Source organism: Emydura macquarii, unplaced genomic scaffold, assembly GCF_026122565.2.
Source record: "Emydura macquarii macquarii isolate MOO-44397 ecotype Brisbane River unplaced genomic scaffold, CSIRO-AGI_Emac_v2 contig_1551, whole genome shotgun sequence".
Taxonomy (NCBI): Eukaryota; Metazoa; Chordata; order Testudines; family Chelidae; genus Emydura; species Emydura macquarii.
In genome coordinates this window covers 20,128,132-20,155,353 of record NW_027131688.1, presented here as the reverse complement: position 1 = coordinate 20,155,353, position 27,222 = coordinate 20,128,132, and the positions used below count along the sequence as shown (strand labels likewise).

At 44.7% G+C, this 27,222-nt stretch overlaps 1 protein-coding gene across 1 annotated transcript in view; it reads right to left on the bottom strand.

Moving 5' to 3' along the window:
* Positions 1-26,942, bottom strand: part of LOC137157736 (exocyst complex component 3-like) — a 50,249-nt gene extending 23,307 nt beyond the window's left edge. Inside the window, exons 1-7 of the mRNA XM_067555161.1 lie at positions 26,671-26,942; positions 18,422-19,016; positions 11,118-11,229; positions 8,697-8,771; positions 3,902-4,002; positions 2,443-2,532; positions 1,168-1,294 (exon numbers count right to left, since the gene is read on the bottom strand). Of these exons, the coding sequence (XP_067411262.1) occupies positions 1,168-1,294; positions 2,443-2,532; positions 3,902-4,002; positions 8,697-8,771; positions 11,118-11,229; positions 18,422-19,016; positions 26,671-26,908 (1,338 nt within the window). The 5' untranslated portion in view covers positions 26,909-26,942. The remainder of the gene's footprint in view (positions 1-1,167; positions 1,295-2,442; positions 2,533-3,901; positions 4,003-8,696; positions 8,772-11,117; positions 11,230-18,421; positions 19,017-26,670) is intronic.
* Positions 26,943-27,222: the final 280 nt, after the last annotated feature.

Here is a 27,222-nt window from a genome sequence, read left to right as displayed (position 1 = left end):
TAGGCTAACCAATCTGTTCCATATTGTATTTAGCTGTGACACTCTGAGTTTCTCAAACCAGAAGAAGAGCTCTATGTAAGCTTAAAAACTTGTTTTTCTCACCAACAGAAGTTGGTCCAATAAAAGATTACCTCACCCACGTTGTCTCTCTCATATCCTGGGGCCAATACAGCTATGACAACACTACATAAGACTTTGGAAGACAGACAGCCTCTCAGTGCAGCAATACCCAGAATGGTGAGGATATGCAGGATGTGCCCACAGAGATTAGGATCATAGGAACTACCAAACTGGATCAACCCTGTGGTCCAGCTACTCCAGCATCCTATCTCCAACAGTGGTCAGTACCAGATGCTTCAGGGGAAGGTACAAGAATTCTGTAGCAGGCATATGCAAGATAATCTGCCAATCATTTTAAATCTCATCCTAATCTCTAACAGTCAGAGATTGGTTTAAGACCTGATGCATAAGGTGTAATTTTGTTTCCATCAGCTATTATAACTCTAGATGCTCTTGATCGCCAGATAAATGTCCAGTTCCTTTTTGAATGTTGCTAAATTCTTGGCTTCAAAACAACTTCCTGTAGCAATGAGTTCCACAGTGTAATTGTGCATGGTATGGAAAAGTATTTCTTTTATCAGTTTTGAATTTGCCATCTTTCAATGTCACCAAATGTCCCCTTGTTCTTGAGTTGTAAGACACGGCAAACAAAAGCTCTTGATCTACCTCTCTGTACCTAGATTAACTAAGGGCAGACACACACACACACGGGCTTTGACAGCCATCTGATATGCTTGCAGTGATCTTCATCTTTGGGAAGAAGTGAACAATACACCAAAGATAAATGGTATCATATTATTTAACTTGTTCATTGAGAAATTCATCGCCTCTAGAAATTAATATTTTTCGCTTCAGATTTTGGGGTTTGAGTACAGGAGGGCAAGCATGAGTGCACTTTTAGTAATAGCATTAAAGATTATGGCTCCAAAAAGCATAGTGTTAGAATACTGAATGATTAAATAGAACAGAATCTCCAAGGTACAAAGCTGAAAAATATGAATTAATCAGTGCTGCAAACAAAATTATACAACATCCCCAGGACCAGAATAGGAACATCTACCTGACAGCATGAAAACATCATTAAATGTTAACACTGGTCTCAGATACCTTGACGTTAGAAGTAATTCCCTGCAGAAGAAGCTCTCTACCCTGTTCTTCTATGCTGTCAATAAATTCCTTCACTTTAGCATCAGCACTGGCACTGTAGAGGTACTTTAGCTTATACCAAGCAGCTCTGTCAGATACAAAAACAAAACAAAAAACAACATACCAAATCAAAAAGTCACATAAAGCCATACTTTCAGACCATGGTCTCTTTTCAGGCCTGATCCAACTCCTATTTAAGTCAATGGGACTTTTTCACATGGCTGAAGGTAGTTACATGCTTAACTGATCACTGGATCACTGATCACAATTGTGCATATATTTTGAATGCTCTTGTTCATGTGTGCAACTTTACATGAACAAATGCCACTTGTACATGCAAATCAAACACAAATGGATTTTGCAAATGCAAATTCTGTCATTTTCCCAAATGAGAGGACACAAAAAATTGCACACAAACAGGATTTGCACATGTAAGAGAGCTTGCAGATAAATGGAGACTGGGTCAGGGATCCTTTGTACAGTTGGCACACAACAAATGCAAACTGAGTAGCATTGTACATTAAAAAGGCCAAAGCTTATATGCAAAAAATGCAGACATACATAATCAGAGCATTCTTCAGCTCTACAGAATCATGCAAATCTTAGGCTAACATTTTCACAAATTAGAAATCATCATTTTTATTTTCGAGGAAAGGTTAATGTGTAACTTTTATGTTCACTTTTTAAAAGAACAATATAAATATTTTCTACTCAGTGGAACCAACATAAATCTTCAGTTTAGGATTCACAGTGTTAGCAATGTATCACAGGATCCTTGCCTTCCTTCTTAGCAATGTATCACAGCGCATATATTATGGAAGAAAAGATTATGTGCACATAATGACTGCCTCCAAAATTAAAGTAAACACTATGGCTATTTTGGGGATTAGTGTTTTTTGGCTGACTCCGGCAGGTCCCCAGGTAATCTTACACAGAAAAACCATCAGAGAGCCTGTTTTCACCACTGCCACAAGCATTACTGAATTAAGCATTTTGGTGCCTAGAATCTTCTCTCCCCTTGTATGTTTTGTTGCTTCCCATTCCTTTTAACAAAAAGGGGTAAGATGTAGGATGTTCATATAGGGCTTTTTAACCAGCAAAGCACTTAAGCTCTTGCTTAACATTAGGCAGTTGAATAGTCTCATTGATTTCAATGGGAGCTAGATGAGGCCCATAAAGCAGAAAATTCTCTTCACTTTCACGTTACCATCATGTTACCGTGGTCTATTTTCTAACCTGAAAATGCAGCAGTTCTTGAGTATTTGCAAATTGCTGTGCATCTCAGAAAAGGTGTCAAGTTGGAGGTTTCTTACTTCCTTTTCATAACTAAGTAAAACAAAATAATAAAGACATTTTTAAATAGCATAGTCTATACTACTTCTGACAACATTACAGAATCAGATAGCCTAGCAGCAGACCAAATATTCCATTATTACTTTTGATTCTGATTGTGCACAGTTTTATTCTTCTAGGTACTTTCTAGAATAGGGAAAAGTCCCTCCCCTGGGGGGTAAGCAAGTGTTACAGCAATAAGACTGGGAAAATACTCAGCTTAGGCATGTGTCTTCATAATGCTTCTAGGGATTTTATGTGTTTATTTTTTAAAATATTTGCTCATTGTAAGCCACAAAGCAAAAGAGGGGTTCCTGAGATGCTGGTGCACTGCTAAAAGCTTCAGTGTGAAATCTGATTACATTTTGCATGGGCAGCACCTGACTCCTACCTTAGGGGAGGCTGGGCGGGGAAGGGCACCAGCTCGGACTGTGGCCTCGCCCCTGTTCCACCCCTCCACAAACACCACACCCTAGCTTCATCCCTGTTCCGCCCCAGGCCCCGCTTCCACTCAATCCCCTATCCTGAGGTCCTCCCCTGCCCGATGCTCATGCCTCTTCGCTTCCTCCTGCTTGTGCCCCTCAGGGGAGAGGGCAAAGTGGTGTGAGTTATGGGGGTAGGGAAACGGTGGCAAGTGGGCCGAGCAGGAGGGCAGGAGCGTGGGTGGACCGTGGGCGGGGCCATAGGTGGAAGAGTACTGATTATTGTGTTGTCACTGATACTTATATGGCAACGAGCAAAAGAAAAATGAGGGTGCAGTGCTTTATTCAAGTGGAAAAGGGTTAAGAGAAGGTAATATCCTCTGCTTTTAGTAATCAAGAAGGGGGGAAAGAGTCTTCTCTCCTAGCAGTTAGGGAAGTTAGTTAAAAAAAAAAAATCTTACAGGTAATTTAGTGAAAGCCTTATTCTGGCCCTGATCCCATTTCCATTAAAATCAATGACAGTCTTTCCATTAACTTCAACGGTCACTGGAGGAGGCCTCAAGACCCTAGAAGGTGCCTGGCACTGGTATGTTACTGTTATACAGTGCGCCTGGACCGGGTACTAACAGGGTATGAAGTGTCCTTTTCTATTGTTTCCCAGAATAAATGCTGACCCAAGTATTTAAGAAAACCAAAGAAGTCCAGAGGAATAAAATCTCCAAGAAAGGAGACAAAACCTGAGTCTGGCAGGAAACGTTTAATATTAAAACTCTCAAAGAGAGCAGGAGCCATCCCTGCTTTAGCAGCTTGACGTGAATTTGCTGTAAAATGAATGGGGAAGGTTCAGGTTCAGCCAAACAAAAAGTCACAAATAAATCCACTAGCATTTCTTTTTTCTTTTACTGAAGATAGGAAAATGCAGAAAAAGATGGGCCTCTTACCTATGCAGAAAATGCATTAGTTCTCCCAAACATGCAGCTTCCACCTTGTCTCTTATGGTATAATTGACTTCCAGGACTGCCTGTGACCTCTCTGTTAATACCTGTCGATTTAAGTAGTGATAGAACATTCTGAAGTTATTCAAATTCCCTTACATGAACATGATTTCTCATACCCTCCATCTTCTTAGGGAATGAGTTAGCTCCTAATTTTAAAAATCCTCATGTGAATAAAAATAGACCCTAGGGTCTAGATTTGGATACCCAGACTCAGAGTGAATTGTGTCTTACTCCACAAATGCTTCTATTGAGTCAGAGGACCTCCTGTGCAGCAAGGTGCCAGTTGGAGTGAATAAGAGTGGCAGAATCTGACCCTACGTTTGGCCTTTACTAGTAATGCTCAGCTGTAGGGCCCAATTCATATAATATTTGCCATCTGTGAAAATATCTTCATTTCCGTGGGATTTGCCAGCAACTTTAGCATGACCTTGTCCTTGAATATTTCAGATATGACTATATAGAGACATTGATCATCTTTGATCATAAAAAGGTGCCTATATAAAAACCTATGCAGAAAATATTCCGCTGCATGGCATAATATAATAAACAGAGTCATGGCAATCTGCTCATGCTAATTCCCCCTGAAGCCACCTTACACTTTCAACTGGTGAGCCAAGCAGGGCATTTAGTTTCTTCCTGCCAGAAGGATGAAAATCAGTCTCTCTTTTGATTGACTTGAACAGGTGGTAACTTAACACTACTAGCTGCTCTGTGGAAATGGAGCCTTGCTGTAGAAGGGGACCAGATGGAAAAAAGGAGACAGATGGAATAATATCCTGTGCTCCACCAATGATCTTGGGTAGTATCAGAGAGACAAATGAAGACTCACATAGAGAGTGGGATTTTCCTTGCACCACAAGGTCAGCAAAAGTCAGCAAAAAAGGAGGAAGAAAACACATTTCCCTAATCTGAGCGTGAGACGTGTATTGCGGAATATTAATGATCAGTTCCTCTTTAAGCATAAAGAAAACAAAATATTGCAGGCAATTTTCATGATCTTACATAATGTGTAATCTTTCATCATTATCATATTTGTATATTTAAGTGCCCCAGTGAAGGATCAGGTCCCAATTGTGCTACGCAATATACAAATGCAGAACAAAAAGAAGGTAAGTAATATTTTCAGGATCTTACATTAAATACAACACTTTTCATTACAAAAATCCATTCCAAAGCCCTCTCCAAACAGAACCAATTATATACACCACTGAAGGGCAGCCAGATATAGCAACTGTTAATCAGGATACAGCAACACTATGCATTAGTTTAGGACAGAAAGTGAAGAATGCAGTATTCACTTGACATGTACAGAATGGTAGCTGGGTAAGCACATCCCGCCTGAGTTTGGAACTTGACCAGGACTGCACGTCAAACAAGGGTGTCTCGTGGAAAAAGTGCTGCCCAGCATTCCAAAGGCAGCCATAGACCTGCTCTACAGTTAAATTTTGCTGACATTGTTACTTCAGTTATGAGTATGAAAAAGAATAAACCACACCCCTAGCCGACAGAGCTATGCCAGCAAAGCCTTAAGGTAGATGCGTTGTGACCTGTCCATGCCTAGGGTAGCCCACCTGAAAATGCCAAGGTCAAGGTCAGCTGCAAAAGGAGAGCAAATTCCCCCAGAACTGGTGGGTGACACTGAAGTCAGATTCCCCAACCATTCACAAATAGTTCTCCTGATTTCCCACACTGGTTATCAAGAAGCTAAAACAAGAAATACACAGTCCCCGTTTTTTGCATTTCAGTCTCTGGCTTCCAATCAGCAATTAGGTCCAGTAAAGAGAGAAATTATTTAAACTCTTTTCTCTTTACCAAAGTCTTCTCCTGATCCCCAAAGGGTCAGCCACAGTACCAGATCAACATAAATTTGGATCACACCCAAAATACCACGCTGCCAGCCAATCCTTTAGTAAGTGAAACTAAAGGTTTCTTATAAAAGGAAACAAACAAGAAGAGATTTGTTAAATGGTCAAAGCAATTAGATACATACAAATGACTTCAAAGTTCATACATATCAGATTCTCAGCAGAATTGTGGAGTTTGCAGGCTTGTCTAGTCCCTCTGGTGTACATCCAGTACCTGGATGGGTCTCAGTCCTTTGTTTCACAGCTTCAGATGTAGAGTAGTGGATCCAGAGATAGGCAAGAAGCAGGAATGAAGACAAGATGGAGATGGTGCACCCAAGTAGATGCCATAGAATCATAGAAGTGTAGGACTGGAAGGGACCTGAATAGTTCAGTCCCCTTCAATCAAGGCAGGACTAAGTAATAACTAGACCAGTCCTGACAGAAGTTTGTCTAATCCATTCCTAAAAATCTCCAGTGACAGAGATTCTACAACTTCCCAAGCAATTTGTTACAATGCTTAACTACCCTGACAGGAAGCTTTTCCTGATGTCCAACCTAAACCTCCCTTGCTGCAACTTAATCCCATTGTTTTTTGTCCTATCCTCAGAGGTTAATGAGGACAATTTTTCAGCCTCCTCCTTGTAACAACATTTTATGTACTTGAAAACTGTTATCATGTCCCCCCTCAGTCTTCTCTTCTCTAGACTAAATAGGCTGAATTCCTTCTTAGGTCATGTTTTCTAGACCTTTAGTCATTTTTGTTGTAATCCTCTGAACTTTCTCCTATTTGTCCCCATCTTTCCTGAGCTGTGGTGCCCAGAAATGGACACAATACTCCAGTTGAGGCCTAATCAGCGTGGCCACAGGAACCGCCTCCCCACTATCGCAGACAGTCAGGGTGCTGCAGCTGTGCCAACGCCTGCCACCGACTGGTCGTGGGGGGAGTTCAAATGAAAGTATTGGCCCCTGGGCACCAGAGATTCATGGTACACCACTGATAATACATCCCAGAATGATGTCCCCTTTTTTTTGCAGCAGTGTTACACTCATATTTAGCTTGTGATCCATTCTAATCTCCAGATCGCTTTCCGCAGTACTGCTTCCTAGGCAGTCATTTCCCATTTTGTATGTGTGCTATTGATTGTGCCTTCCTAAGTGGAGTACTTTGCATTTGTCCTTATGAATTTCATCCTTTTTACTTTAGACCATTTCTTCAGTTTGTCCAGATCATTTTGAATTTTAATCCTATCTTCCAAAGCACTTGCAATCCCTCCCAGTTTGGTATCATCCGAAAACTTTATAACTGTACTCTCTATGCCATTATTTATCTAAATGATTTATCTATCAATTATCTAAATGATTTATGAAGATATTGAACAGAACCAGACCCTGGATCAATCCCTGTGGACCCCACTCAATATGCCCTTCCAGCTTGACTGTGACCCACTGATAACTGGTAGGAAAACCGTTCCCAGAGAGTAGTTATGCACCGACCTTATAATAGCTCCATCTAGGCTATATTTCCCTAGTTTGCTTGTAAAAAGGTCATGCCAGACAATATCAAAAGCATAGAGGTTTGTCTACACTGAGCAACAAAGTTTTGCCAGCATAAACACCAGTGTAAACAAGCCCTTATTAAAGTCAAGATACACCACATCAATATCTTCCCCCCAGCCACAAGGCTTATTACCCTGTCAGGGAAAGCTATTACGGTGGTTTGACATGATTTGTTCCTGACAAATCCATGTTGACTGTTACTTATCGCCTTATTATCATCTAGGTGTTTGCAAATTGATTGCTTGATTACTTGCTCCATTATCTTTATGGTTATTGAAGTTAAACTGAAATTCTCCGGGTTGTCCTTATTCCTTTTCTAGACTGGCACTATACTTGCCCTCTTCCAATTCTCTGGAATCTCTCCCGTCTTCCATGAGTTTTCAAAGATAATCGCTAATGGCTCAGATATCTCCTCAATCAGCTTCTGGAGCATTCTAGGAAGTATTTCATCAGGCCTTACTGACTTGAAGGCATCTAATTTGTCTAAGGCTATGTCTACACTACAGTCTATGCTGGCAAAATTTATGTTGCTCAGGGGTGTGAATATTCCACCCCCTGAGCAACATAAGTTACACCGACATAAGCACTCCTGCCGACATAGCTTATGCTGCTTGTGGGGTGGATTTTTTATGTTGACAGGAGAGCTCTCTCCCGTCGGTATAGAGCATCTTTACCGGTCATGCTACAGTGGCACAGCTGTACTGGTACAGCTGCGCCCCTGCAGTGCTGTATGTATAGACATGGCCTAAGTAATTTTTAACTTGTTCTTTCCCTATTTTAGCCTCAGATCCTACCTCATTTTCACTGGTGTTCACTATGCTAGACCTCCAATTGCTACTGAACTTTTTGGTGAAAACTGAAATAAAAAAATCATTTAGCATTTCCACTATTTACATGTTTTCTGTTATTGTCTCTCCCCCACCCCACATTGAGTAATGGGCCTACCCTGTCCTGGATCATGTTTGGAAAATCTGTACTAATGCCTCTACACCACCATTATAGAAATATTCAAGTTTCATGCAGACATGCATGCAGCACTTAGAGCATGAGCCTGCCCCAGCGAAGTCAGTGGCAAAATTCCCGCTGACTTCAGTGGGAGTAGGATCAGGCTATTGCTGCAGATATAAAGAAACATGGGAAAGTTCATTATTCTTTTATAAAAAAAAGAGGAAAAACTCTGCTCTCAGTGACACAGCCATAGCTGAAGTCAGCAGGATTGCAGGTGTGTAACAGAGCAGACTTGAGCCTAGAGCTGTAAAATTAGAGTATATCAAATGCTGAGGATCTTGTGCATAATGACTTGTATGCTACAAAGAACATCAGCTGTGGTTTACCTGAATGATTGTAGTTTCTGTATAGGGTTTTTCTTCCATGGCAATGACTTCTCTGAGTGCTTCTCTTACTTCTTTCTGAATATGACAAAGTTAAAATACAAACATTTACAACACAACACAATTTGTAATCTCTTAGGTTTCCCTACCTCACCTGTGCATTTGGAGATCTTCTGCCTTTGTGTATGTTCATTGTCCAATCCTATTTAACCCAAGCAGATGTCATGCAGCTGCCCTATGGGAAGCTAGTCAGAGACTTGGCAGACTTGTGTCATTTTGGATGCATTATAAACACAAACCCTGAAAAAAATCTGACACTACAGAAAGAAATTTCATTGCTTAGATGTGAACTGCAAAGGATTTTTTATAATCTGGGTTTGTGCCCTTTTTTGCTTTTTTATGATGAACAGAGAAGGTATGATATTTTTCAGGGTTTTGGGGTTGGTTTTTTTTTTAGGTTTTAGGGCAGTTTTTTTGTCTGTTTTTTTTTTCCCCCCCCCCCCTTAGGAATATCAAGAATGCAATATCTGGCCATCCCTGTTTTTTGTAGGCAGACCTGTGGGAAGTATAGGAGGATTTATGGTGGGCCCTTAACTTTACTGAAGGAACGAGGCTTCTGAATCTTTAACAAAGTATTAATTAGTTATTACACAAAGTCATTCAAAAATAAAAACCAAAACCAAATAAGCAGTTGAAACAATCTGATGAAAATCTCTGACTCACTAATCATTGCATATAGTCCAAAGCTATATAATTTATTAAACAAACAGCAATCAAAAATCAAATAAAAAAATAAGAAAAGAGGAGAAAGGTTAAAGGAAAACACCCAACGCCACCCGCTGACCGGGGGCACCACACACACTGTCTCTGAGATGTCAGGGATGTTCATAGTCTGTTCCTCACACGTTGCAGGCCCCCTGCCCAGGCCTGGCTGTGCTGCAGGGATGCAGAGAGTCAGACACTTGCTCTGGCAGTGGCCCCACGCCCCCAGGTGCTAGGGTGGTAGGGCCCTTCTCCTCACCGTCAGCCCCCCTGTCGTGCTCTGAGTCTGGCCTGCACGGCCTCTTGGCTGGTGATGTGTCCCTGCACCGGGCACTGCCCAAGGTCCTCCTCACTCTCCCCAGCTGCTCACCACACCCGGCTCCAGATGGCTCCAGCCCCAGCCCCACCCTGGTTCAGTGTGGCTTGGCTCGGCTCTGCTCAGCTCGGCTCTCTGGGACACTCCTTGGGCCCCTCTGGGTCTGCCCAGCTCAGTGCAGCTCGGCTCGGCTCCCTGGGCTTCTTCTCTGGCCTCCTGCACCTAGCTCCAGCCCCAGCTCCTGCTTCACTCTGCTCAGCTCAGCTCAGCTCAGCTCCCTGGCCTGGTTACTCTGGTTCTGCTGCTGTGGGTCTGCTCAGCTCCCTGGGCCCTTTCTCCAGCCTCCCAGCAGTGGCTGCTTTGTCCTTAGCTCGCCCGCTCTCTGCCTAGGCACAGGCAGGCAGTGCCAGCTGCCACACAGAGGAGGGGGTGGGGCCGCCCTCCTGGCTACCTCATTGGCCTGTCCGCACTGTCAACCAGGCTGACCTGGCGCGTTGGCGTCTCCCCACTGGCCCTGGGGGCTCTCAGTTTCAGGGTCCTGCTTCCTCAAGAGATGCCAACCAAAAAGACCCACTAAGTTTCAGTAAGGGGCTAACAGTCCCCTTACATAAGGAAACTGTGTCTATGCCAGCCCCACAAAGGTTAGTATGGAAGGCCAGTTTGGGGGCAGGCTGGGGGCGACCACAGATCCACATTACACAGATCCAGAGGCCCCATTACCCTGCATGACTGGTGCAAAGGGTGTGTGACCCTTAGTCTGAACTATAGGCTGATTAGCATCCATAAAGAAAGAGGTACAGCAGCCCGACGAAAGAGCCCTGGATTAGTTGCAGGGTGGATTTCACCTCCACAGCCTCCCTGTACTCCACCTGAACACAACCCAAATACTCCGATTTTGTGTGTGTGGAGTCAGTCTCCCCATTGGGCAGGTATAGTAATAGCACGAAAAGAGGCAGTGCAAGGTTCCCAGCAGCCCCTTGCCAAAGGGCTTGAACAGGGCACCGCCTATAAGTGAAGAAGGTAGATTGCTGTTTGTGGATCTTCAGTTCTTGGCTTCTTTACTAAAACCACCAACAAATTGGGATGGAAGCCACTTGTGATGTAGGCACCTGTCTGCCAGGAGCCACACTGAGACCACCAGCTCATTTAATACCATTCTCTGCATGGTATGTTTTCACATTCCCCTACTAAATAAACAGATTGAGGAATAGAGCCAGGTGGTAGTCAGCTGGGCAGGACTATTTGACCTTTTTGGTGCATGAGCCAAAATAGCAAGGAAATGTATTATTAAAAAGAGATTGATTTGGGGGGTGACAACCCCATTTACTAAAACTCCATGTGCTTACCTGGGTGGCTGAGAGCAACTTTATCTCCATATTTGAAAAAATCCATGCAAGATCATGTGCATCAACTAAGAGCCTCTGCTGTGGAGTCCAGTGGGGTATCAGCAGTTTCTCACTGTCATTGCACACAGAAAATAAAATCTCAATAAGAGCAGCAGTTTTCCAGTAATTTGTGGCTCTTCCAAATCCAGTACTGAGAGTCTGTGCTTGACTATGGCCATATTTGTGCATGTGTAGCTCACCTGGCTAAACGCACACACAAAGCAGCATTCATCTCTCACCTAAGGAACAGTTGCAATTAGGTAAATTCCTTTTTTCGATTCTCCCCAGCTCCCATCTTTTTTATTTCTCTTTTTGGCCCTTTTTCGTGGCCCCATTCTCCAGTTACATTGTCCCCTCTCTGATTCCCTCCCCTCTGTCCCCACGCCTTCTTGCATCTCTCTCTTGGCCTTGTCTGCACTAGAAAGTTGTACTGTTAGTGTAGACCCCTCCCACCTCCAGTGTGGACACAGTTGTATAGGTTCAAAGGTGCTATTCCTATATGGGAAGGGAAATAACTATACCAGTAAAAGTCAAAAGGCTTTGGAACTCTCTTTCCACTTGATCCAACAGACCAAAGATTTGGTAACCTTCAGAACATGCTGTAAGGCACACACATACACATTTTCCCAGGCTTTTCTTGGAAGGCGTATATGTGTGATTGATGGATGGTATGACAAAGGACTCAGGAGGCTGGGCAGAATAATGTTATTTAACACTGGGAAGAGGAAGCAAAAATTCTTTTCATCTGCAATAGGATCTGCTGGTGTCACTGGGTTTGGGCAGCCAGCTGACCTTTAAAATGTGTTATGTAACATTTGTGTTGGGAGAGGTGCAGTGTACAAGTTCAGAAAAATATGCTTACAGCTGACAAAACCTATTGTATTTGTTAAAGAGATATTCCCTTGACCTTAAAGAGCCAGACCAACCCCATCACAGTCATTTTTAAAGGGCTGGGAAAGTAAATAATATTTGGCTGCAAACATAGGGGCCCTGATTCAGCAACATGCCTAATGTTAAGCATACGAGTAAGTACACTGAAGTCAATGGACTACTCATTTGCTTAATATCATCAAGTTCTTTGCTGAACTGGGGCAATTAAGACAGTTCTTCAGTTGTACAGTCACTGGCTTTCAGAACAGCACACAGATGGAGCAGTTTTGTCAGAATTGATCTGCACTATAAATTCATATTGTTAGGATAAGAACAACAATCATTACATTTCTGGGTGCAAGGTTTAAAGAATGTGATGAGAAACTGCACAGAATGAGAAAAGACACAACATAGTAGCAATAAAAATGAGCAATGTATCCAGGCTTTAGTTCAATTAGTATGTTCTACCAGTGATTACCCCTAGTAACACTTTCTGGGCCACATTTACAGGTTCTTAAGCCTGCTTTGCTACAAACATCCTGTGTGAACCTGGGCAAGTCCCTCAGGCTCTCTGTGCCTCATCTGTAAAATAGAATAATAGAGCTTCCCTATTAATACTTAAAAGATAGTGAGTTCAGATACTACGGTGATGGAAGCAATGTAAGAACCATAGACAGAAAGAATGCTGAGGGAACTGCATCCAAAGCCAGTGTTGTGGAGACAAGCACAGAGAATTGGTGAGAACTGTTAACCACTCCCTGTGGAAAGGCTGGATGCCAGTCCCCATTAAACAGGAAAAGTTGCTGCCCCTGCTAAAGAAAGCATCCCTAGAATATTGTGATCTGTACTGGCCACCACATTACCAGGAGAAACAAACTGCAGGGAATTCAGAGAAGAGCAGTGAACATCACTGTGCTTGCTCTGCTCTAATGCAGATCACACCATGGTGATTGCTGCATTTGTTAACCTCAAGGCTAAATTGCTGCAGTGAGTTGTCTTGTGCTTGAGGCCATCCTTGAAAAGCACCTGAAGGCCTCAGCTGGCCAGAATGCAAGGGCTGACCTCTGGCATGGGGTGAGCATCTTGAGTGTAGGCGGGCAGATTATCTGCTACAGATGAGTTCCACTCAGTGTAGCAGAGCTGGGGGAGCACCAGCTGGTTACAACTCCCCAGTTGTTTGCTCAGCTCTTCCCTAACATAGGTTAGAGCAGCCTGGAGGAACCATCAGTCAGTTAAAGACAGCTGGAGCACAGTACAATTCAGCCACACCACTGCCCTGTCCCTCGAGCCAGGGCTGCAGCAAGGGTAATGCAGGAGTCAGCTATGCTGTCCCTAACCCCACTGGGGACTTCCCACACCAGAGGAATCCCTAAGTGGGGAGATGCAGATGATTTCTAATCTGCATAGCACAAAGTGAGCAGAACCGGGGAGTCAATATGCCCCATGATGCCTGTTCTTTAGATTCTCTCTCTCTCCAGTTCCGGGTGAAGTTCAAGGTTGTGCTCTATATGGACTGGGATTCAGCTACCATGGTACCATTTATAAACTAGTAGGTAACTAGGGGCTTTTCTTCAGGTACAGCTGTCTTCATGTGCAGCTGCGTCACTGTAGCGCTTTAGTGAAGATGCTCCTACACCGACACAGCACTGTCTACACCTGGGGCTAGGTCGGTATAACTATGTTGCTTAGGGCTGTGGATTTTTCATTTCCTTGAGCGACGTAGTTATCCTGATATAGGTCTGTTGTGGAGACCTGGCCTAGGTATGGAAAGGAAACCCATTCACTAAGAATAAGCAAAATTAGATTAATGGAAAAGATACTGTTATGTGGGAGGATGGGTGGCTCCCACAAAGGGTGGCTTTGGTCTATGGGCACTGCTGGTAGGCATGATAGATGCCTTCCATTCAGGCTAAATGAAGGAGCAGTTAAATGTCCCTTTCATGAGTAATAGCTGAAACAATAGAAGCCACCCCTAAAATAACAGACCAACATGGCAAAGCTGGAGTGGGAGTTGAGCCATATGGTCTAAGAAATTTCTTCTGGGGCTTGAGTACAAATGCAGGGAGATGGGGTGTTGTTTGACAGAGCTGTGCATGTCTGTGAGCCAGAAGAAGTCAGAAGCAGACAGAGACAGCAGCAAGTAACCCAAGGAGACAGTAAGAGAAGGGCTTGTAGCAGCTTTTTTGGCATTGTGTTGCCTGGAAAAACGCTTGAAACTGTGAGTAAAGAAAATGCCTCTTGTTTGATTTCTATTGTGCTTAGGGGAACATGACTGTGTGTCCATTCTTTGTAAATAAACAGGATTGCACCAAAGAAATAACCTGACTATCATCAATTTCTCCTCCTAATCCACAGGGCCCTGGATATTGGCTAACCACTTTGGCTAAAAAAGGATAACAGTACAATAGAAAAAGGTAGCCTAATGCTCCTAGAGACCAAAATAATCACTGAGCAAGACAAAGTCAGACAGTAGTTGATTATTTCCCTTTATGTTCCCTCAGTATCACTGCACTGAAGCTCAACAGGGACCATGCTCAGAACTGAGAAGAGTGAAAAAGACGGTTACTTCCCTTGTAAGTGTTGTTCTTCGAGATGCGTTGTTCATGTCCATTCCATTGTAGGTGTGTGTGCGCCTCCGTACACAGTTACTGGAACTTTTTTCCCTTCAGCAGAGGGCTGAGGAATGGGCTCCCCCATCTACTGATGTAATACATGGCTGCTGTATTGTCTGTCAGTATCTGCACCACCTTGCCCGCAATTAAGTGGAGGAATACTCCACAGGCTAGGTGAATAGCCCGTAACTCTCTCACATTGAGTCCCTGGAACAGACCCCTTGTGTGCCAAGGTTGGCGCTAATATGGGCCCCCCATAGTCCAAGGCGTCCGATACCAGAGTGTCTGAGGGGACTAACTCCTCGAACGGCACACCCCTCAACACTTCCCAGGGGCTCCGCCACCAGTCTAGTGCAGCCAGAATCTGGCCACCCAGTCCAGGGAATGTCTGCTCGGGGCATAAACCGAGGTGAGCCATGACTGAAGTGGTCTGAGTCTTAGCCAAACCAACCTCACCACATAAGTGCTGGCTGCCATGTGGCCTAACAGCTGCAGACAGTGCCTGGCTGTTGTCGTCAGGCAGAGGTGCAGGCAAGCGATGATGGCGGACATTGCCTCAAAGCGTGGCTGGGGCAGGAAAGCTCTGGCTTGGGAAGCGTCCAGGACCACCCCGATGAACTCTATCCGTTGCACCATAGTTAATGTGGACTTCTGCTCATTTATTAGCAGGCCCAGCTGGCAGCAGGTGGCACATGTCAGATTTACACTGTTCTGGACCTAGGCCCTGGACCTGCTTAGCCAATTGTCCAGGTAGGGGAAAATTTGGACCCCCTTTCTCCTTAGGTGCACCACCACTACCGCCATACATTTTGTAAACACCCTTGGGGTCAAGGAAAGGCCAAAGGGCAATGCTACAAACTGGTAGTGGGAGCCAGCCACCACAAAATGGAGGAAATGTCTGTGGCTGGGGAAAATAGAAATGTGGAAATATGCGTCTTTGGGATGGAATGGAATGCCGTCCTTGGGCACATCTTCAAAATGACTGCCTTTGATTACTGGATTGCCTAGATGACCCTTGCTGGGAGGCTGAGGAGGACCCTGGCGTTGGTCAATGTCTCCTAGACCCCCTATTTTTGTCCCTCTGTCTGTAGGGCATGAACCACTGTGGCTGGTATCTCTGCTGTTGCTGGCCCTGAGGACGGAACTGGCACCTAGACGCCTGGGGAGTATAAAGACCCAAGGAGCAGAGCGTGGCCATCAAGTCTTTCAGACCATGCAACTTCGCATCCATCTGGTCCAAAAACAAGGCCAACCTGTCGAAGGGGAGGTCCTGGATGGACTGTTGGACCTCCTGGGACAGACCCGAGGATTGCAGCCAGGAGTACCTGCGCATGCAGATGGTGGAGGCCATGGCTCTGCCCGCCAAGTCTGCTGCATCTGAGGACGCCTGCAGCGCTGCTATGACCATCGTAATAGCCTCCTCCCAGATGGTGCTGAAGTCCAGCGCTTGGTCCTGGGGAAAAGCATCCACAAAGCGCTTTAGAGAGTTCCAAAAATTGAAATTGTACCTGCCCAGGAGAACCTGCTGATTGGCAATTTGAAACTGCAGGCTTGCCGTTGAATAAACCTTTCACCTGAACAGGTCCAATTTCTTGTTGTCCTTATTTTTGGGCGTGGAACCAAACTGTCTCTGCCCATCCCACTGGTTGGCAGCATCTACTACCAGGGTATTGGGAGAGGGGTGGATGAAAAGGTACTCAAATGCTTTGTCTGGGACATAATATTTCTTCTCAGCCCCCTTAGAGGTTGGGGCCACTGATGAAGGGGTCTGCCACAGGGCATTCACTATCTTTAATACCCCCTCATGCATGGGGAGGGCAACCCGGGCTGGAGCAACCGCTGCCAGGATATTAAAGAGACTGTCTGATGCCTCCTTCATCTCTTCCGCCTCCAACCCCAAGTTGGAAGCCACCCTCTTGAGAAGCTCTTGATGCGCCCTGAAATCATCCAGGGGTGCCAATAGTCCCTGGGTGTCCGCCTCATCTGGGGAAGAGGAGGTGGACTGGAGGGGCATGTTGGGTGGTGGCATCCCTTCCTGCTAATGGGGGGCCCCAACAGAGGTCCCATCCTGGGGGTCTGAATCATTGTGGGAGGCCGAATGATGGCCCTTCTCTGGCGCCGGTGGTGCGGACTGCACCACAGAGGACCTGAATGACTGTGGACCTGGCCCCACTGGAAACCCCCAAGGACCCCAATACGGCCATTGGGGTGGCCATTGTCCCTGAGGCCATTCTGGAGCTGTCTGAGCAGAGGGGTGCTCCAGCATCTTTTTGCTGGCGGTGACAACTCTCCTGATGGCCATTCTCTCGAGAGGACACCGACTCACTGTCAGATGACCACGGTGGGGCTGCATCGGAGGCTCCCACTGTACAGTGCTGAGTGGAGGGGGAGCAATGACCCGATCTGTGAGTGCTCTGGTGCTCTGGAGAACGACCTCTCAGCGTCGATCATGATGACGACGAGCCCCAGTGCCGGTGCTGCGACAAGTGCCGATGCAGGGAATCATGCTCTGACTGTGAACTGGAGCGCCCAGAGCGACACCCGGGCACCGATGACTTACAGCGCTGCTTCCCCTTTTGTTCCAAGTCTGCCTCCGGCGAACGGGTTCTGCGCCACACTGGTGCGGGCAAACTCCTCAGTGCCAGGGAGCAAAAGTGGCGCCGGCTTCCTTCTGGGGAGCGGCCTCTTGCAGGCAACCCAGACAGGTGCCGCCTCCTGGAACGAGCTTCGCCTGGTGTTGGGGACCGCGGCCAGTGCTGAGAGGGCAACCTCGCTCGGTGCCCTACCAATGCGGGGTGCTTCAGCAACTGTGACCCGAAGCGACTTCTTGGGGAGCAGCACCATGTCGACCCTTCCACTCGAGGCGCTGGGGATTGCTTAAGCCAACCAGGGGGTCCCAATGCGGGCTTCCCCTGCGACACTGGCATCTTCTCTCTGGGCGGAAGCCAGGGCGGGGGTGGCGGGGGCAAAGCCAACAAGGTCCATGCTGCATGAAATGGCTCCAGCGTTGGCAGGTGCCGAGATGCCCTCCCACTCCCAGGACTTCGGGGTGACTCTGGTTGGAGACATAGGCTCCGGCAATGGTGAGCAAGTCTCCACTGTCTGACCTCGGTGCAGCCCCGGGCTCAACCTCGCTTTCTTAGACAGTGCAGGGGAGCAGCCTCTCTCTGCGCACTGCTTTTGCTGCTTCTTCCTCAATGGAGAGGAAGATGTCCAGTGCCGAGGCGGGGCCGGTGCCAATGGCGCACTCTGCACTGATGCCATGCTCAGTACCGAGATAGAACAGGCTGGTTCGGAGGCCGGTCTGAGTGCTGCCTCCATTAGTAAAGCTTTCAAGCAGATCTCTTATTTTTTGGATTTGAAGTCTGAAAGCCTTACAAATCTTGCATTTGTCCTTACGATGAGCTTCCCCCCGGCACTTTAGGCAACTATCATGGGGGTCGCTCAGTGGAAAGGCCTTCGCACAGGAGGCACAAGGTTTGAAGCCTGGTGACCGGGGCATGCCCCGCTCCTGGCAAAGTCCTGCAAGTCGTAGCAGTTCCAGCAACTGTCACAGATGGAAAGAAGGAACTGAGGGGGTGCAGAGCCAGCAGCGCCTCATATACTGCGGCATGTGCGCAGGGCTGCAGGGGGCGCCAGAGCTACAGCTACTGCTAAAGGGGAAAAAGTTCCGGTAATGGTGCATGGAGGCGCATACACACCTACAATGGAATGGACAAGAGCAACACATCTCAGAGAAGAACTGAAAGTTACAAAGAAAAAGAATTATTACTTGGAACATACCTTCTGTATATATTAAGGCTCCATTCATAAACAAGAAGACATTTGCTGAAGCTCAGATTACTGCTGTCTGTAAGTGTGGAAAGGTGAGAAGACAAACAGGCATTATAGCATTTTGTGTAGGTGGTGAGCAATCCTGCTTCTCTGAAGAAATCTCTTTTGTATCTCAGGTTGGGAAGAATTGTGGTTTCCAATTGACTCAGATGATCTTTTAATGCAGGCTCATCTGTGTTGCTAGCAGACACAAAGGAGGGAATCTGTGTTGCCATGCACTTAATTAGCAGTTTCTCCATATTTTTATTCCAGTATTTTAGACTCCAAGTTGAAACAGATTCCATGTCTTTGACACTGTCAGACCATTCTTTTTCTCTCTCCTTCTCCCACTTCAGCAATGCACCTACTGACTTCAGAGGCTCCAGTAACATATTATCACCTCCACAGACTGCTTCTTTCACAACTGACCACATTCTTTCTTCTACTTGTTTGTAAAGTGAGTCAATATTTATTTCACTCTGATGTTCAGATTGTTCCAGATCATAAATGTGATTACAGGCTTCAAGAAATTTTGCTTGATCTATGAATTCACAGATGGCTTGATCTAAAACAGAGTAAAAACACAACCAGAAGTTTATCATCACAGTAATTACTGAGCAACTTGCAGCAACTCCTAACAGCCCTGTGAGGAAAGTGGTATAATTCCCATTTTACAGATGGGGAAACTGAGGCACAGTGCAGTTATGTGATTGGCCCACAGTCATCTATAGCAAGGCTTGGCAGAAGTCTACTCTTTATTTCATATGTAAGTTTGACAAATGGTACTGATGTTTGTTATTAAGCATTTTTTTCTATTTTTAATCAATTTAAATTTTCACAGGTGCACAAAATTATGGGATTTAATCTTTTTTTCAATTTTTATTAATAAAAATCTAACCCTTCCAAGCCTAGCTACAGCAGAGCCAGAAAGGGAAACGAAATCTCATGGGAGTCTAGGCTGCTCCCAGAGACAGAGAAGATTAAGACTGAACAGGCTGGTATGATTGGCCACACCCTGGAAACAATTTTAAATACATCAGTGGAAAATGAGGGAGTTGTGTATTATTTTTTATCACATGCACCTCAGTATACTTGTGCAATATTATCCTGACTGACTACATATAGTGAAAAGAGGTTGGAAGGGTGAAAACAAAAGGAAATTAAACAATGGCAAAGATAATACAGTCCAGAGAATACAAAGCATCCCTGAGGAGATAAACAAGAAGCCATTGATTAGGGAATATTCACTGCCTGGCTCCAACTAGTATGGCAAGGTGCACTTGTCCCAGACCTAAACCAGGATCAAAGGGGATGCTAAAACCTTAAAGATATCAGTCTAGGAAAGAAGTGGTTGAGTAGGTTGTCATCACTCTCACAGACGCACAATTTGGGAGAGTCATAGAGCATGATGCAGAATGCAGAATGCAGTGTCACTCTCCCAACCAGAGAGTTAATACCAGCCTGCTTTAACCAAACATGAGTACCTTTGCTCTGCATGCTTTGTACCTGTGGGTGAATAACTAATACTTTGATTCAGAGAAGCTTTTTCTTTGTCCCTGAAAACCCATTCTGTCACAGGCTCCCAGAGGAAAAGAACCTGCAGGTGCCAAACACAATTGGGCCTGTCAGATTAGCAGGACGGCTTCATCCTGAAATCCAGTCTAAGGGTGGTAAAGCCACATAGTTCCACCCTTCAGAGAACCTTAAGCAGCCAGATCTGTCACCTGAGGGGTGCACTCGAGCGGAACTAAGGGTGTGTCTACACTGCACACTAAGCCCGGGCTATGACTCAGTTTTGAGCCTAACACCCTCCTGTGACCTGTCCGTGCCTAACGTAGCCCGCCTGAAAATGCCAAGGTCAGGGCAGGCTGCAAAAGAAGAGCAGATTCTCCCAAAACTAGTGGGTAACACTGAAGTTAGACTCCCTAACCAGTCATAAGGAGTGCTTCTGATTCCCCAAACTGGTTATCAGGAAGCTACAACTAGAAATACACAACCCCCTTACCTGCATTTCAGTCTCTGGCTCCCAGTCAGCAAATAGGTCCAGTACAGAGATAAGTTATTTAAAACTCTATTCCATTCTTGGTTGTGTTTTATTACTGCTTTTATCATGTTTGAGGGTTTTACAAAAGATCAGGCACATGGCACATTTTTACGGTTCTTGGCATTATCAACAAATTAATTACAAGAGTTAACATTAGTATCAAAGTCATGTTTGGTTAAAGCAGGCTTTTTCTTTGTAAAAGAAAAATTATGGAGATAACAAGGTTACTGAAATTTTTTTTTTTAAATAATACATTATCATGGGTTCAGTTAGATCAACTGTGGATTGGATCTGCTCTTGTAGTATAATTTCTGCGGGTTTTATGTGATCTTGCCAGGGTATCCTCTGTGCTAACAGCTATGGGCAAATTCCCTCTCCCCCCCATCAGACAGGTAACTTGTATCAACACACACATCAGCTAATTCACTAGTTTTCAAACTTTCAATCATGACCCATTTCAAGGCTGGACTCTGTTTTAAAGGGATATCAACCATGTTCACTAGCATCTCAGAAACAGGATCCTGATGTCTTTCACTAACATTCTTTGCTTCCACATGGAATCAAATGTACCTGAGTCCACTAAGAGACTACAAGACGCATTCACAGTGCCTAGAGGTGAGAGTTTGCCTGCCACCCTCTGTATTCCCAAGAGATCAACTGCACAGCTGTTCTGCTCTGTAGATTCAGCTACCCAGTTTTCCTCTGAATCTGAGACACAGACTGTCTACTTAAATAATCAGTATGGAGACCCTCATGTCCCAACAACATTGTCTCCCCAATATACTGTTCAAGCTCCCTAATAATTTTTATTCCATCTTCAGCCTCCTTTAAGGCTTCTACACTGGATCTTTCTGAAGTAATGTCAAAGGTTCCATTCTAAATGCATTTGAAAAACTCTGGCAGTTAGAAACTGAACCAAGTCTTTCAACACATAAACTGTTGCTTGCTACAGGCAGTGATTCATCAACTTACAATAATTCAATCAACTTACCACACCCTTGAGCTGCAGCAAACTGTTTGCAAAAGCTACCATGAGGTTTTATTCGTGCAGGAGCATTTGTAAGCAACAAACCATTTTCCACAGAAATTCTGCCCTTACCCTTTTCAGCTAGGAGTTGCTCTAAAGCAGTGGTTCCCAACCTGTGGCCCATGGGGTCTTTCAAAGTGGCCTATTGCTCCCCTCCTGCTGGCTGCAGAAGGGAGCCGTTGCCTAAGGACCCAGGCGGAGTGTGCTGCCATGGGGCGACAAGACCAGTGCAGGCCCTTTGCTGCAGCCGAGGGGATGGGAGATCAGTGCTCCCCTCTCCCTGACTGTAGTAAAGAGGACGGCAAAGCGTTCTGCCTGGGTCCATAGGCACTGGGGTCCCTGCTGGAGCCAGAGGGAAGGGAGATCAGTGCTCCCCTTCCCAGGCTCCAGCAAAGAGCAAAGCGCTCTGCCTGGGTCCCTAGGAGCTGGGGATCCCCTGGGGCCTCTGCTGGAGCTAGAGGGAGGGGAGCACTGGTCTCCCATCCCCCTGGCTGCAAAGGGGAGTCACTGCCTAGGGACCCAGGTGTAGTGCATGGGGCTACAGGATGTGTGCAGTTTCCCTGCAGCAGCCAGGGGGATAGGAGATCAACGAGGAAGCTGCCTCCTCGCTGAACTCCTTTTGTCTGGCTGCAGTGGGGGCAGGAGGTTGCTGGCAGAGTAGTCAGGACCCACCATGCTTGAGGAGGGGCAGGACCCTAAAAATCAGTGCCTTCCAGCTTGGCTTGCACTTAGCAGGCCACCTACTGTGACTTAGCTGCCAAGCCATATGCGTCAGTGTGTAGTGACAGTCACTCATCTACACTAGTGCTTTGTCTGAGTGTAAGACATACTTGTAGGTGTAAAATTGGGAATGTAAAAATGAGCACAGTAACATCAAAACGTCTACTTTAAATATGTAGTGATTTGTAGTCCTTAATAGTGTCTACGTCAATACATTTTTATGAATTGATAGACCGGTGGCCCTTCAGGATTGTAAAAATGTTATTTGTGGCCCTCAAGCCAAAAGGGTTGGGAATCACTGCTCTAAAGAAGCATTCTCAACAACAACAGAGTCTCTCCGGGTGTCAGTAAAGTTCAGAACCAACTTTGAGACAACTGACACGTTCCCAGTCACACAAGCTGAAAGGCACGTTCTGTCTGCTCCTCAGCAGAAGATTGGAGACAAACTCTCCCACAGATAAACTGCTATTCTTAACATTCAGAGTTTGAAATTTCCTCTCCCCTGTCCCAGCCTACATGGCTGTTCAGAGACATAGACAAATGCTGGGAGAGTGGGATGGTTTCCTTAACAGACAAACACTTGGAGACAGTTTCTCCCTCAGCAGATAAACTGCTTGTCATGCTGGGTAGATGGGAGGGAGAGTATTTGTCATATTGGTTAACATTAATATGTCAAAATCATAACAATTCATGTAAGATATGCCATGTCAGTTACTGCTAGAAAGGATGTAATGCACTGAGAAAGATGGCAATATTTATGTTCGTGTGTTATATCTGTAATGGAAGTTATGGACATATTGGATGTACCTGTGTTTCAAACTATGCTGTATGTCACACCTCAGACAGAGAGGCGGCAGGACAATAGCCCACTTAATGGCCCATCAAAACCTTTACAGAAGCAAAGGGGCCAGGAAGAAACTAAAGGCATACCTGCAGAGTTACCAGGATTGGCCCATGTAACTCTGGACTCCATTTTAGCTCCTGTAAGTTTCTACAGGCCGCATGGCCAAGGACAGAGGGTATATAAGATCAAACTCCAGAAACCATTTTGTCTTTGTTCCTGTTCAGCACCTACCTACCTGTGGATCAATTCGTTTTGAACTGAAGGACTTAGACCCATCCAGGTACTGGATGTGTACCAGAGGGACGATACAAGCCTGCAAACTCCACAATTCTTCTAGAAACTTGATGTACATGGACTTTCAAATCATTTATATGTATCTGATTGCTTTAATCCTTTAACATTTCTCTTATAGTTTGTTTCTTTCTTTGTATAATAAACCTTTAGTTTTAGTTACTAAAAGATTGGCTGGCAGCATTGTATTTTGGGTAAGAACCAAACTTATATTGATCTGGTACTGTGGCTGACCCTTTGGGGTCAGGAGAAACCTTTTTGGTAAAGAGCACAGAGTTTAAATAACTGGTCTCTTTACTGGACCTAGTGCTGATTTGGGAGCCAGGAGCTGAAATGCAGTAAAGGAGGCTGTGTGTATTTGTGTGTACTGGCTTCTGTGGGGATTCAGAAGTGCAGTTTGTGGCTGGTTGAGAAGTCTGGCTTCAGTGCCACCCACCAGTGCAGGCAGAATCTGCTCTCCATTTGCAGCCTGCCCTGACCTTGGCATTATCAGTTGGCTACCCTGAGCACGGGACGGGTCACATGCTTTTCTGAACAGATAAGTTGCCACTATTTTCCACAATACCAAGGTTAGAGACATTCTCTTCTTTGTCACAGTATACCTGGCTAAACACAGAAAACCTTTTAAAGTCATGCACTCACCCCCCTTCACAAATTGTCCTGTTGATTACAGGTAACACAGAAGATTTACATTCATACTTTCTTTGGGACTGGGTTATGACATTAACCTAGTTACATATATTTACCATATCCTTATTAAACATACCAAAATTGTTATAAACAGGACAGATTCTCTCCCAATCTTTGCTGTAGAGAGCATCTGGACTTTCAGAATGATACAGTTTCTGCTGTTCTTCTATTATTTGGATTTCACATTTAAGTCTGGAAACTCTTGCCTCAGCTTCCAGTTCCAGCCTTCTGTGTTCCTTGGCCCTCTCTTTAACTTCTCTTTCCGGCCAGGTCAGGGCTTCTTTCTCTTGCATTTGAAGTTCTGCCATTTCCCTATCATGGTGAGGACACAGGCTATCTCTCAGGGCTTGCAGCTTGATTGCTTCATTTGATCATGGCTCAATCATTGTCACTAACTTTAACCTTTAACACTCTCAGTATCAAATGTTAAGGTATGGAATAGCATGGGGTTCTGATCCAAAACCCAAATGTTCCGGTTCTGTGGATCCTACTCAGACTACGCCTCTGTGACCCATCCGTGCCTTGGGTAGTGCACCTGAAAATGCCAAAGTCAGGGCAGGCTGCAAAAGAAGAGCAGATTCTCCCAGAACTAGTGGGTAACACTTAAGTTAGACTCCCCAATCAGTCACAATCAATGCTTTTGATTCCTCATAATGATTATCAGGAAGCTACAACAAGACATACACAGCCGCCTTTACAGCATTTCAGTCTCTGGCTCCCAGTCACCAAATAGGTCCAGTACAGAGATAAGTTATTTAAAGCTCTATTCCCTTTACCAAAGTGTTCTCCTGATCCCCAAAGGGTCAGCCACATTGCTAGATCAATATGAATGTGGATCTTACCCAAAATACCACGCTGCCAGCCAAACCTTTAGTAACCAAAACTAAGGTTTATTATAAAAGGAAAGAAAGAAATAATAAGAGATATGTTAAATTGGTTAAAGCAATCAGGTACATGTAAATGACTTTGAAGTCCATATATATCTGATTCTCAGTAGAATTGTGGTGTTTGCAGGCTTGTACCGTTCCTCTGGTGAACATCCAGTACCAGGATAGGTCTCAGTCCTTTGTTTCACAGCTTCAGTTGTAGATGAGTTGATCCAGAGGTAGGAAGCAGAAATGAAGACAACATGGGATGGAGTGACTGCCTTTTATGTCCCTTTGCCCTGCATCTTGTGGAAATTCACAGAAATAAGATGGAGTCCAGGGTCACCTGAGCTAGTCCTGGTGACTCATAAGGTGTAGCCCCTGGGTTCTTTCCCTGGATTCATTGTGTTTTGAGTTCCCTTAATGAGCCATTAAGAAGACTTACTGCTGCTGCCATCCTGTCTGGGGTGTCACCCAAAAACACAGCACAAATTGAAATACAGCTATATCAAACATATACAAAACTTACTACGCAAATATGACACATACACAAACAGTATCATTATACTTAGCAAATTATAACCTTTCAAATGGTACCTGACATGGCCTATCTGATATAAATTATTGTAATTTTGAAATATTGATATTAAATAATATTCTAAAAGGTCCTCCTAATCTAGACAGCATCACACTCCTTCCAGCCATACACAAATCAGTTTGGCTCAGGTCAGCAATCATTTAGGACCAGAGTCCTAGGACCCTGCCAGGGGATTGGTCAGAGCCTTCCGTCCCACTGTGACTCAGATCCAAGCCCTGTCATTTTCCAGTGGGGATGCAGGTCAAGCCACAGAGCTGAGACAAGAGGTCTGCATAGTGAAGAATGGACATGTTAGCAATGCTGTGAAACCTAGGTCCAGCAGTGGTAAACCCAGGTTTACAATGCAGTTTGTGGACACGCAAGCAGAAGCTTGGAAGCAGAGTGCATAAGCGTGGGTCCCACAGACCTGGTCTTAAGGGGTATTGAAGACATGCCCTATAAAGAGTCTAAACTCCAACTTGCCTTGTAACTATGACAACATCTTTACTGGTCAAAACTATTCATCATTAGAGCTAGGACCTGGGAGGCCACTGTCCTTTAAGGAATTTTAAATGATGATTCATATAGGAAAATATCTCTCACAATCCAGCTTCTTACAAAATTCCTTATCAGATTTACATCCAGTTAAAAAGTGTGCTCTTTACTATCTGATTCTTGTAACAATCAATACATTTCAATTCCCTGTGGCAACAGATTTATTTGGTATTGACATTTAAGGGCCCATCATCTGCCAATAAATGTAGCATGGAGAGGGAGCTATGTTGGCACAAGTTACTTAGGTATGCCCTCCTGGAATTAATGGAAGAACACATCACCATTTGAACATTCTTTCAACTGAACTTTGTTTTGTATTACATCTTTCTTATAAACTAATCCAAAGCACTTTGCAGGGATGAATAATACAGTTGCAAAGTGAAATAAAAATGAACAGAAAGGGGAGTGAAATTAAGAAATTTAGGCAAGGAGAAATATACATTTCAGAAAGGATTTGAAACTGGATGGTGAATCCATGAAGAGGAGAGATACAGGAAACCTATTCCAGTTGGCAGAAGCTGATGAAAACAGTCTCCATGGTAAGAAGAAACAGATAAAGGCAGTGCTAGATAAGCCATGGGAGAGTACAGAGTAGCAGAGAGTACCTGAGAGATACAGCCTCCCACAAAACTCTTTATGCACAGGCATCTCTTCAGTTTCCACCTTCAAATTCTTCAGCAGTTTGCCTGCCACATTATTCAGTCTCTTGATCCCCTTTAATTTCTGCTTCTCTCTCTCCTTATGAGCCTCTTTGGGAAGAATCTGTGCATTTTCACCAGAAGATACTGTCTTCAGTTTTCCCCTTCTAAAGAATCGGCTCCAGTTACACTTCGTTTTCTTCATACTCCCAACAAGAGCCAATATGGTAACTCAATGTGATTTTACAGTCTCAGTCTTAAAAATGCCTCTCCATAAGAAGACATCTGTCCCCAGGTTCAGTGTCAGTGCTACTGCCTGGTTTAACTGACTTCCAAATGACAGTCAGCTTCAAATCATACTTTAATCTGGTAGATTTTATAAACTACCAATTCTAGTATAACAAGAATCCTGTAGCACTTTAAAGACTAACAAATTTAATTTCTGCAGGCATAAGCTTTCGTGGGCTGTAACCGATTTCCTCAGATGTAAGGAATAGAAATCAAATAACAGATACATAT